This window comes from Argopecten irradians, chromosome 5 (genome assembly GCF_041381155.1).
Source record: "Argopecten irradians isolate NY chromosome 5, Ai_NY, whole genome shotgun sequence".
Taxonomy (NCBI): domain Eukaryota; kingdom Metazoa; phylum Mollusca; class Bivalvia; order Pectinida; family Pectinidae; genus Argopecten; species Argopecten irradians.
In genome coordinates this window covers 15,645,807-15,659,096 of record NC_091138.1, presented here as the reverse complement: position 1 = coordinate 15,659,096, position 13,290 = coordinate 15,645,807, and the positions used below count along the sequence as shown (strand labels likewise).

The 13,290-nt window shown below is 32.7% G+C and overlaps 2 protein-coding genes across 2 annotated transcripts in view; both read right to left on the bottom strand.

Annotated features, from left to right (window-relative positions):
• Positions 1–1,569: 1,569 nt before the first annotated feature.
• On the bottom strand, positions 1,570–6,140 carry LOC138322981 (uncharacterized). The gene is made up of 5 exons (XM_069267263.1): positions 6,003–6,140; positions 3,557–3,635; positions 2,596–2,673; positions 1,758–1,930; positions 1,570–1,632 (listed from the first exon to the last, which is right to left on the bottom strand). The coding sequence occupies exons 2-5, from the start codon at positions 3,615–3,617 to the stop codon at positions 1,570–1,572; spliced, it is 375 nt and encodes a 124-aa protein (XP_069123364.1). The 5' UTR covers positions 3,618–3,635; positions 6,003–6,140.
• The window catches only part of LOC138324286 (cadherin-related family member 1-like), a 99,563-nt gene continuing 92,325 nt past the window's right edge, over positions 6,053–13,290 (bottom strand). The window contains exons 14-17 of the mRNA XM_069269366.1: positions 12,610–12,774; positions 12,007–12,135; positions 10,987–11,041; positions 6,053–6,190 (exon numbers count right to left, since the gene is read on the bottom strand). Coding sequence (XP_069125467.1) covers positions 6,180–6,190; positions 10,987–11,041; positions 12,007–12,135; positions 12,610–12,774 — 360 coding nt within the window. The 3' untranslated portion in view covers positions 6,053–6,179. The remainder of the gene's footprint in view (positions 6,191–10,986; positions 11,042–12,006; positions 12,136–12,609; positions 12,775–13,290) is intronic.

Genomic DNA, 13,290 nt, shown 5'->3' with positions numbered 1-13,290 from the left:
TCTTGCTAATATTTATGACTGACAGAACCGGAATAGTTTATCGCTGCATCAACTGGCTTTCTTGAACGTTTTCATAACTTGAAGTTTGCAATTGATCACCATTGATCGCAATAAACTTGTCGCCTTCCGTCATATATGTTGCCGACTATAATAATGACGTCGCAATACATTTTCCCGACGTCATTGGATTAGAAAACACCCATTACGCTATATTTGAGTACGATGCGACGTCAAAAGTGATTATGACGTCACATCTAAAGGGAGTTTCCCTTGATCGATTTTTGACACAGGTTACTAGACTCGCGAGAGGTATTTGGACTGAGTCCAGTAATTTTATATCCTCACAGGCTTTTCGCCGCCTTTCGGGGTTGATATCGCAGTTGATGAAGGTACCTGAGAAACGTATCGGCCAATCAAAATACAGCAAAAACAACAGTCATATAATAAAAAATACGGACCTTTGTTTTGGTTCATATGGTGTTATACCGCCCTGGTAGAATTTAAAATAATGACTTCGGGTTACACTCTCGGTTATCGTTTATTCTACCAGAGCGGTATAACACCATATGAACCAAAACAAAGGTCCATAATTGATATTTATGTGATTAGGTGAGCGTGTTACGGCACACGATATACTTGATATTTAAATGAAACTTACGTGTAAACTGTACACAAAAGCCTTGTTCACACCATCATCAGCATCTGTTGCTGAAATGTTGACATTAAGTGTCGATGGAATAGTCGCGTTCTACAATTGTAGAAGTAATTTGTCAGCACAGTGACTGAAAACAACTATGTTATATCGAAATCCGTTGATGATTTTAGGTGTTAACTGAAAAATACCTTCAATGGTTATAAAACATGGCATTCACATATGCAATGTATAGAATCGGCGAAGAGTATAATCAAATTAAAAAAAAGAAAAAAGGCATAAAGTGATGAATAAATAAATGAACAGTCTAGCTTAACTATGCATTTTTGTAACAGACAAAAACGCAATCTGTATGATATTTAAAGAATTGCCATAACATTAATTTTATTTTACCTCGTCTATTTCGGAAATATACGCAGGACGTTTGAATACAGGTGGGTTGTCATTGACATCACTGACGTAGACATGTACGAAACCTGTTACCTAAAATGAAAGGGGAATAACACAAACATATTCCAGATTTCATTTTCTAAAATACAATAATGCAAATATTCACTCTAGTAAATTAAATTCAAATAAATGAATATTAATTTAAAGTTATTTATACGTAATAGCTACAAAACATATTGATAAGCTATAGATAATAACACCATATATCTGTCTTGACCTTTTAATTTGATATCATTTATTCCAAGTAACTGGTCTAAACCAAATGTCATCGGGATCAGCACATTTAGCTGGCATAGCCAGGTTTCCAAATTGCACATGTTTTAATAGCTATCAGTTAAGAAATACACGAGGATCCGGATTAGACAATGACCGACGTTATGCTGTATTAGTTACTCAAAATAAGAAGTATTAATGACGAGAGACCACAAAACCATTTTGAATGTCATAAAGGACATTTACTTCAGTTTTTAATACCTTACCGTGTTCTCACCATCACTTGCGGTGAAAGCTAATCTAACATCTCTCTGCCCCTGCAATTGCAATACAATAAAAAAGTATTTGGGGTATATATAGAGGGCGAATTTCTGAAAATATATCGTAAGTAAACAGGTTATCATATATGTAGATCATAGTCCGGTCTGTTTAGACATCTTACCCTATCGTAGTCGAAATTATCCGGATTAATGAGGAAGACATTCCCCGTCACAAAACCGGCACGGCTGTTAGTTGTGGTCAAGTAGACACAGGAGCGGGTGAAGTCATCATATATCCCCAATGTGATGACGTCATTGTTTGGATCAGTGACATTAAATGATGTGATCAGGGAATCTGTAAGGATAAAGTAAGGGAACGCAAAATTAGTTGTCACCTCGTTTATACTTGTCATCATAACCTGGTATGGATAAGTAAATTCTACTGTACTGTACAATTTCTGAGACAGTAAATGATGAGTATATAAAAAGAATATATTTTGAAAGGTGATAAAGCTATTGCAAACTAAAAACAAAATATGAAAGGTAACGAAGACTAAGGAAAGATTTACTTCAATATTTTTTTCTTCATTTGGATAATTTTAATTCTATTTTGATAATTGTTGTATTATATAATTAATATGTTATATTTGACACCTGGTACTTTGTCGGAATATGATTTCGTAACTGATTGAAATGTGGGATAAAATATCAATTAGAAGGCGAAAAGACGTCATTTGGCGCGATGTCGCGTGATTGTATCAGGCGAAAAAGCAGCGTACGAAAGGGGTGAGATTTTAGAAAGTTTAAAAAGGCGATTTTTCGTGTTCATATCAGATAAAAACACTCCGAACGGCGCCTTTTTATGGTAAAACAACGCGAACTGGCAGAAATCCGGCACCATAGTTTTGCAATTCTGTACTCGAAAAATATATAGCTTAGACTTTAAAACACTGACGTGGGAATCAGAGTAATATGTTCTGTATGTAAGAGCGATAGAAACAAAGCTTTTGTTATATTTACCATTTGTTTTGTTCTCAGGTATAAATCCATACAGATTCGATGGAAACCGAGGTGGTAACTGCTGTGACAATGTTGTGTCTGTAAAAAAATCATCAAAGTTTGTTAACATACTAAATTGTACTTAGACATAAATTTTTTGATGTACTATGATAATATTCATTATTGTCAAGATCTTTATTTTATCCCATTTTTGAGGTAAATACCTATTGTTCATATGTGACATTTGAATAGTCATTTTGCTACCTCAAGTTAGAGTTTTGACAAGTCATATAATACAAATCAAAGAAAATCAAGGTATTGCCAATTGAACATATTTTATGTATTCATATAGAGTGTTAGTACAAATCGCCCGAATTACTGTGTGTATTTCGTTTGGTCATATGTTCTCTTAAACCAAAGACACTATAAATACTATTTACAGTACTAATATTGCAAGAAGATTTAACATGAAATATATACAGTGAAATGGTCTTATGGGTCAGGTGGGATGAGTTAATTGGATTCCAACTTTATTCGCCTTTTAGGATTATTCATTGGTGGCAGCTGCGATTCAAGTGTTCTCTCTATGGTACACTATTAAGTTTTTTGGCAAGTGGTCTGTTCGCACGGCCGTATCAGAGGGTCTATACTTGACTGTTGTAGATTTGTAATTTCTGATTTATAGGGTCAATAAACTATGATTTACACCAACGACCATCATTGATATCCGGGACATCACGTTATCGACATGAGAGAAAACACATCTGGATTGTAAACCATTTAGAAATTAAAATATCTATTTATTTATGTTAATGTTAACTGGGTGGGATTAGTTGGGAACGTGATTACTCTGTGTTATAAAACAGGTGGTAAATTCATATACCTATATACTGTAATTAATATAAGTACCTTAAGAATGAACAAACAGAAACATAAATTATCACAAATACATGTTTATAGAATACATTAAAACATTACTCACCAATATAAAATAAAACAAACAGGAAAATCACATTTCGTACCAATCTGGACATCGCCATCATTGTTGTTCATGTACGACTCTGAAAAAAATGATATATGTATTGGTAGAAATGCAAAACTTTGTTCGGCAATAAAACACTAGAAGTTGTGAGCCACAATTTCATTGCTAATCTCAAATCCTTCTCTGTACATGTACTCTCAGATTACCATTAATCGTTTTGATTTTGATGTTTATTTTTTTTTCTATATCGGGTTATGAAATAGTTCTTTTTTTATTTTAAGATTAATTTTCCAGAGAGTAACGTTTATCTTTGACCTATTTTTTTCTTCTGATTTTTCCACTTCAAATTAAATTCCTAAAAAGGAATATTTCAAAAGGCGCTTTAGGCTCAAAGAAAATTTTATCATTGTCACACGTCAATTTCAATAATTGTACTATTGGCGAAAGAAATCCAATCTGTTTTCATCATTATAAGGTTACAGAAATTTTATATAGAAGTATTGACAAAACCCTTACGTATTTGGATCATATTTTGAGTTAATCTGTCCTGTTTTATTTGCTGTCATAAATATCCTAGGTAATACTTTGGTCTGATTATTTCATTTCGTTTTGCCTTTTTTCGGTAAGTACTCTAAACTTTTCTTATGTTGCGTTGGTACCTTACAGTAATACGTAATTGTATAACTGAAAGGTAACTCCATTATTTCAATCGGCCTCTTTAAGAAATAGTCAGCCATCACAATTTTTGAAATAAGCATTAATGATTTCGTAATGGCATACTTTTTAACTCAAAAGTAACTATATCAGTTAGAAACTATAGGCTATTATTTCTTCTCTTATAGCCATAAATGGCTATTTTTTATGATTGTTTTTACTTAAAACTAAATATATATCGTAGGAAAATGAATACTACACTTGTTTATTCCAGGGTACTTGGAATCCTACCAATCTTTGATTTGTGTCAAGACTTCAACGTACTGGCAATAATTGTTCTTCAATAATACAAATGTGAAAGACATACCTTTAATGAAAAGATTACATAACACTGTGTAAAGGTGAATAACAAAAGTCATAATTTGTTACTTTGGGGTCAATATCATTTGTTTATTTGTTTGTAATGAACTTTATTCGTAATTCATACTGTATGTTATCACGATATAAATTCTGCACCTAACAAATTCGCATAATCACAATGAAGATACCCGCTAATGAATGTCTGTCTATATAATGCCTATACTTGGTACTTTTTTAATGTTGAATCACATCAACAGTTCTGTTCGTTGTTTCTGTTTGTGATATTAACTATATCAATAATGTCTGTTTAATGAAAATAACTTTTGATACATGTACCATTCAAGATATATGTTATTCTTGAAAAACAAATGTTAATTATTTTCTTCGTGAACTTGCCTTATAAGGCGAAGTATACAAAAAAAAATCATGTAGGTATGATTTTGATAAAATAATTTTTCAGATTTTCTTATCTGCAATATTGATATAGACCTTTGATTTTTTCCTGATCGATATAACTTTATCATGTCTACACCAACGAACATTCGGACTAGATTTGATATCGTCTGGCCGCCTTAAGTCTATCTCTTCCTGGTTAAGATAACAGTACCAGACTACTGAGAACATGTAGGAACACTAGCACATAACGTTACATAACAGCAGGTGGCCAGTTTAAAACGTGAATTCTGAAATACTTTGATGGTTCGATCACAATATACGATATACCAAGTAATAATTTTTATAGTGTGTCATGGTCATTATTGAAATACTTATACACTCCTATAGTCAACCAGAGATAACAACGTGTTTCTCGGAAAATTTACACTCACTGAAATGTATGTGTTCACGCCTAAAATGAATCTTGGATATCGGTTTCTGAGTAGTTAATGTAGTAGTAAGGTAGCAATACAGACGCTTGTATCATCACCACTTTCATATTTTATCATCGCTTAGTTTGATGGCTGTATCTTGGAAATACCACAGATATATGTCCAGTGAGGTGTAATTAAATTTGTAAAAACACCAAATCGCTAAAACATTCCTACTTTATCAAATCAACACACGAAGTCCTAGATGTTTGTTTTGGTTTGAATGGATTCCTTAGCGAACTCAAAAGTGAATGTTGGAATGTATATAACATGAGACATAACAAATATTTGTTTTTTTTTCTATTAATTCCCATTTCGTTACCATGCTCATAAATTGTATCGAAAAATTAATTAAAACGTTGACAAACTACAAATTGCTTTTCGTGTTTCCCCTTATCCTCATCAGGAATGTATAGATCCCGGACGTGACTCCGTAAGTAAATAACCTATGATTTGATAGCGGCGTGAGATGAACGAACAACGACACACCTTCCTATACAACTTGCATGTACTATTGTGACATAATATAACCTCAACAAAGATTATAAACAATAATTAACACTTACCTTGATGAGACAATAGTTCACCTGATCATTGATGTAAATTAAGATGTCCTTCTCTCTTACACAGTCGTTTCTCAAGGTGTATGTGTGTGTTCCGATGAGTTATATCAATATATCGCCCATTGTATCCGCTTATCAGTCATGTGGTACAAGTAGCTGGGCAGTTGTCAGGATAAAGGCCTATCGATTTCCTGTAAATACTTCAACCCTGCAGTGAGGTAACAATATGTGGTAAAACCTAGATTAAACACGACCGAAACTGTTTTATTGCATTTTACCTGCACTGGTTTTAATTTATGACTAGGTAGTTAGACATTCCTAAAGTCTAAGTGCAATACATTAGCGCTATGGTTATAACAGTAGTGAACTACAGTACGTTTAGTGTCAAACTACATCCAGAGGCAGTTAGGAGTGGACTACATTTACTGTGGGACTAGAAGTGGACTGTAAATTTCATAAAAAATCATATATAACAAGCAGGTTATTGCACACTGCCTTAAATTGGAGTCACAGAATATTGCAGTATTGTACTCGTAATGAGACACCACAGTGAAAGCATATAGCTTTACATTGGAGTTAAACTAGTATGTCACTGCATTTAGAGTACAGGTGGCCTGGAGATGGACTGTATCTACACCAAAAAAACCACACTGCATTCATTTGGTATATATAGGCGTGTATTTCTTTATTTAGATAAAACGTACTAGTTATGAATACAATTTAAAGTAGACTAATGAAGGACTACATCTATACCACACAAAGGCATACAATGCACTACATTTACATGTAGATAAACTGTCACTAAATAAATACTTTGTGTAAACTAGTGGTGCACTTCATCATACTACGTATAGTTGGCTGGTTTTGCTTAACATCTAGACAATGCACTGGTTCCCGTGTATATGTAATATATTTCGGGTGGCGAATGCTTACATATTTCAGGGTACTGCAGTATGATCATGGTATGTTTCTATGAAATAGTTCATTATGACATCATACTTACAATGGGAAACACAGTGATTCCAATCCCGTTATTCGAAATGGTTAACAAAAGAAGTGTTTGCGAACTTTTATATTCCCAACAGGGACGATATTTAAGACAAAAAGTGAAGAAGATATCAGAAAGGGAACATAGTTAGAGAGTTATAAAGATCAGAAATTCAATCGCCTTCATGGCACTACCGTGTTACAACGTTTGTAGACTTTTATTCACAATAATAGTATTTGAGTACGAAGGGATTTTCTTAAACTTGTGTTGTTCAATGATGAAGTAAGCATCGAGTGACGAGAGTTTATTAAGACACTTATTTCATGCTTGCTATACGGGGAAAACATGGAGAATATACACACTTACCTGTCTATCTGTATACTTCACTCTTTCACTGTTTACTGTTTAAGTTACTTGTACCAATTAATCTGGTGAATATGTACTTGTATATGTTCGGGATCTATTGAAGACATTTTATTTCTGCGTTTAAAAAAAGAACTTATAATAAACAAATACTTGCATCTGCAACATACATGTACATCAATTAAAATGCGAATTTGCAGTGGCGGATTCAGATATCTTTTTTTTGCGGGGAAAGTTGGGGAAGTGTGAAAAATGTTTTAAAACTAGATTTAAAGACTTAGACTGACTTAAATGTGTCAAAATAACCTTATATTCATAACATCTAATCTTGTAAGCGATTATTTATATATTTCCTCATAGAATATAAATGTTTCTCAATTTAAATTTCCATGTATCGATGTGCCGATTTGTTTATCACAACTAGATCAATATATGTCAACCTGTAGCAATACTCTTAAACAGCATATACTGCTGCAGGGTTGATTTCGGTGAGACCTCTACCTAATGAATGTTAAAAGGAATTTAAGTGGACATGAACATCTTGGTGTTGTATGAATAACAATTCGATATAGTCTTAATTAACTTTAAGTTAGTTTATTGTCAATTTATACACGTGTCACCTCAACGTGGATGTCGTATGTATATTACGTCATATGCGCCATGATCACTAGTGAGTTTTATTGAGAGAACAGGCGGGTGACGACATCTAAACATCTCAAACAGCTCTCTTGATTGTTCATTGTATGACCTAGTGCAGCACAAATACTTGTATATGCATACTGGTTAAAACGGCATCCAGAATAGTTATGTCTGAATCTCATGAAAAACATACATAGATAAAATATGCTTAACTTAGTTCGTTATTAAAATAAATTGCAAGAAGATTAGAACCAGGTGTTCCAGAAAAGTAGGTGTCTACTTCTCATATACTACATCGCCCATACGAATCCTGACCAAAAATGTGCACTGAAATCACTAGGCATATAAAGAGAAAATGAATACAATATATGATAAAGAAAAACATAATCTCATCTTTATGATAAATTAAAACAAATCGTGCCATTTTCAATTTTATTTCGGGTATTTGAGAAACAGATACCGCATCCTAACTGATCTACATATAATTGATCACACTGGATGTAATTCATTTTTAATTCAGTTAATTTTCAGCTTCTTTATAAAAAATCAGAAATTGCAATATATATATTTTATGAAAAAAGAACACTCAGAATGGTGTATTATATGTTATGGAGATAAGCCGAAAACTATTAAATATGTGGGAGAGAGAACTGTATCGAGGCCCGTCAGCGCCGATATATGTTCTCTCTCCCACATATTGTACAATTTGAGGCGTATCTCTAACGTAAAACATAGCAATTGTTTGTGTTAATAAAGTACAGTTTTATTTCTAATATAAGACAAAGACAAAAACTGTCTTTGTCTATGAGCTCAGGTAACTCTACCAATGTGCATTCAACCATGACAAATCCCATATAGACAATGGCAAAACAGAATTAACTTTGCCTGTTATATGTGATGAATAGCATTCATGAACGGAATGCATGACGCATGCTTTTGGGTTGGACAATTATCTGTAAATTCATTTACACTTTGTCCACCAACAGTGACTGAGGGATATTACTTTGAATTCTCAATTTAAGCGATAAAATAAGGTGGTTTTAGTGATGTTCATTACTAAAAGGATATTTCTTTCCGATGTCTGATGTGGCAAAGAAATTACATATGAAACTAGACTTGCAATTTAGGCATTTGTTTGAAAGCGTCTTGCTAAAATGAGTGCATATAACAGTGATTTCCAGGCCAGTTCAAAACAGTCGGTGCCACCAGAACTTTTACTGAATTCAGAGGATAAAAAATTTCGACCTCTCTAGGGACAATCTTGGAGGAATATTTATACCATGTGCAATTTCATTCAACAAGCCAATGGGATTTAGGTGAAATTCTGAAATATTGTTGAAACAATATCAAAATAACTGTAAAACTACAGTGTAAAAGATTTGGAAATTTAAAATCAAAAGAGGTTACAAAAACAACAAGGTTTCATCAAGCGGAGTTAATGCTGTAGGGAGTTAATGCTGTAGATAAGTGTTAAATGATGAATTCATAATAAGGAGGAAAAAACTCGATCTGGGATATATACAGAAACTCTGTGGATGTGTTCATTTCTGCACCAATAAAGAATTCAATTCTTTTCAGAGTAATGTGTGGGATTTTTTCGTAATTTGAATTAAAAAATAATGGAATATTCCGGCAGGTTGTATGTTGTGTGTTAATTTAATTATTGGATTATGCTCGGAGACATATTCACCCGTATTGTGTAACTCTTCCATATGCTACCTTTTACTGTCTTATATTAGAGTCACATATATAAGACAGTAAAGGGTAACATATAGGACAGTTTCAGGTAATGATCCGATAATCCGGGAGTTAAAGTACAGAAACAACAATAGTTGACATCACAACTATGTTTTATATTATAGGATATTATCAACAGATCATTTAAAGTGAATCCTTATAATTCAATCTACTTTTGATATCCATTCAAAATGCCTAGTTCCTTGAGCGACTCCTTTTTTATGAAATCGTTACATCTTGTATCTGACAATTAGAATCAATATCACAAACTACATCGTCATGTGCTCCTTGGGTTGACAAAGTACATTTTTAAACCAATGCTCGTTACAACCAAGACTGAATTATTGAAATCTATCTCGAAGGTGTAATATATAGCTGAGACGATTGATCGATTTCCATTTATTTTTTAACAAATAAGCCAAGACATCAACACACTTGCCTCGTATTACCTACCTCAGATGTAATAACATTGATAATACAAGCAATGTAAAACAGCCGATTACATCAACGCGAAAAATCGCCGTAGAGCTGCGACAATATTTCAACAATACAGCAATAAAAATAACATTCTTTGTAAGTGTGTGTTAATGATATATGAACAGTTGTTTTAAAATAAGGACACATATATCTCATAAAATTCTAAATGTTATCTCATCATGATAAAGACATATATATATATACATGTATACATACGACTCAAAAGTGAAAAAAAAAACTTACATAACAATCATATGCATTCATCAGAGATATAATGTAGTTTTGCATTACTGCCATTTTGCCGTTCTGTGAATTGGTTCTTGAGCAAGACTAAGATTTTAATCTTAAGAGTGTATGTATAAGAGCTAATTAGCGATACATTAGTCACAGAAACGTTTTTAAACAGTTTCCGTATATCATTTATGCGTAAAATATCATAAACGCAAAAGGGTGAAAATTAAAATTGTTTTTGGGGATGAAAATTTAAAAAAAAATCGGTTTTAATGTTTGGCATATATGTAACAAAGGCAAAATTGGGTGTTTTTCGTGTAACGTTTTGTTACGTCTGAACAAAATGTGGTTGGCGTTAAAACACCTTATGCAGCAGCATGTTTTTATCTTTATCACCACAAACTATAACTCACTATAACTCTTTAACTTATTGTTAAATATATATATTTCTAATACCATATAATCGGAAAAACAACTTTGTGAAAATATTCGCATATACAATATATATATATATATATTATATGTTTTTTAACATCTGTCAGGATAACTTACCAGAGTTGTCATGTGTAGTGGCTTTACTGATCGGTTTGAAAGTCCTAGTTCCATCCTTTGAATAAAAAGGCCATACAAAATCATTTTAAAGCACACATACAGAACAGTCCTCATGTGATTAGGTCAATTCACTGTGTCCCCGCGATCGGCACGAGAAAATAGTAAATTCTTTGGCACAATTTCGAATGAATTTTGGTATAAAAACTGTGCTTTTTAGTCATTAACAATAATACCAGGTATTGAATATACATTAAATTTTATTTACTATTTTTTAATTTCATAGGGGTAAGAAAAACTGTTTACAAAATAATTCTTGTTCAGAACCCAATGAAATAAAAAAAAACAATGATGACATAAATGCTTATAATTAATTTTCCAGAATAATTGACAAAACGTATGAGTAAAAGATGAATATGAAATACATCTTTTATTATACGTAATAATTTGATGATTAAATGTATCTCAACTGCAAAAACACTTAATGACAGACTTACTGTTAATGTTAATAGCTTAGTGGTAATCATATGTATATTTTCATGCTTTTTGTGCCTCACATTTTTCACTAATGCTATAACTGCGCTTAGTATTTTCCGTGTGTCGTTACTACAGCAATCATAATGAATGCGTGAATTCATCACAACGCAAAACATTTGATTGCACCAAAATAAATGTGTTTACAGTAAGTCAATATTAGTATGCATATTCTGCATTGGCATATTAAGGAGTTGTCCGCCCTTGCGCGTAGGTATTGATGGTGATGTCATATGTTTCCGAACGCCATACTTTTCAGAAAAAAATGACACGAGATTCGCTCACAAAATCACGACACCACAATGATTTTCTACCCACATGGAAGGCAACTCCGTTATATGCAAAGGCGAAATTCCTTGTAGGCAGTATTAAACGAAATATTAATTATTAATAAGCGTTAATTTAGTAAAGGATTCTATTTTGATAAATACAAAGGCAGTTTCATCGTTTTGTTAAGCACTATTACATAAAAACTACCGTAGAGATTACCGATGTTCTGGGATACGGATATTCGGAGGTGGCGGCGATTTCGTTTACATCGTCGTTTGTGTTGTTGATATATACTGTAACACTAGAGGTGGTAGACATACTGTTGTTAACTTTCCCCGTGGATACAACCTGTGTATCGTAAAGGATGGTTGTCAGTATATAAACAGTTTACAATTAAAACAAAAAGCAAATACGTATATATATATAGGTACATTTTATAACAATCCCATATAATTAACGCTTGTAAACGTTGAGATAAAACAATAATTTGAAATAAATGACTCTTTGAAATGTATCATTATTTGTTTTACTTAAAACGATGAAGACCTCTATTGATTCGGATATACATTCCAGCCTGTTTATCAAAATCACCCAAGGAAAAAGGAAAAATGGTCTTTATATACCGGTCAAATTGTAATATAAATGAATATTTGGGACCTTAAAAGTGGTCTTATTGAACAGGTTGTGTTTTTACAGAGGTGGTCGTCAAGACAGATTTAACGGTACAAAAATTGTATTTGCTAGAAAGTAACAAAAAATAAATATCTTATTTTCAAACTTTTTTCAATCCAAATTACAACTAGCAGACAGAGAATAACTTACGTGCAGTTCAACAATGTCCTCTGTTTCGTAGTCGAATTTAAAACCGTTTACAAGTCTCAGTAGGACAGTGGCCTTCCCGATAATGTGGGAGGGGGTCGATTCAATACCGGTACATTTTGTTCCATTGGCATAGTTAACTGCCAGGCTAAACTCGCTGTTTTCTCCCTGATCAAAATATTCAAATTAATAATATAAAGCTACATTGTAATATAGTAAGTATATAAGTATTCCCTGTCTGCGTAAAACACTGAACACATCTTTTACAATCTTGATCATTTATGATTACTGACAATACATCTTTGTGTATTTTTCTTATATCGAAGTAAGTTTATATTTTAATAAATCGTTTGATATGTCCGTATTTTTGAGTGTATATTGCAAGTTTGTTCTGTAGATTCGATTCTGAATTACGGTTACGAAGTATTTGAAGTGTTCTCTAAGTTTAACCCTTTTATATTTACCAACTTTTGTAAAGTTGTATTTTCAAGGTTTATTAGATAAATCTACATGTAATCGGATCTGTGTCACAAGACTCGCGCGTTAGCACCAAGAGCAGGAGAAAATGGCGATAGTGCAAGAAAGAAGGGACAGAAAGCGATCAAACTATCTCAATATTTTATCGATGATTAGAAAAAACATTGTATGAAATATAAAATCCTACAACTGAATACATGTATGTGG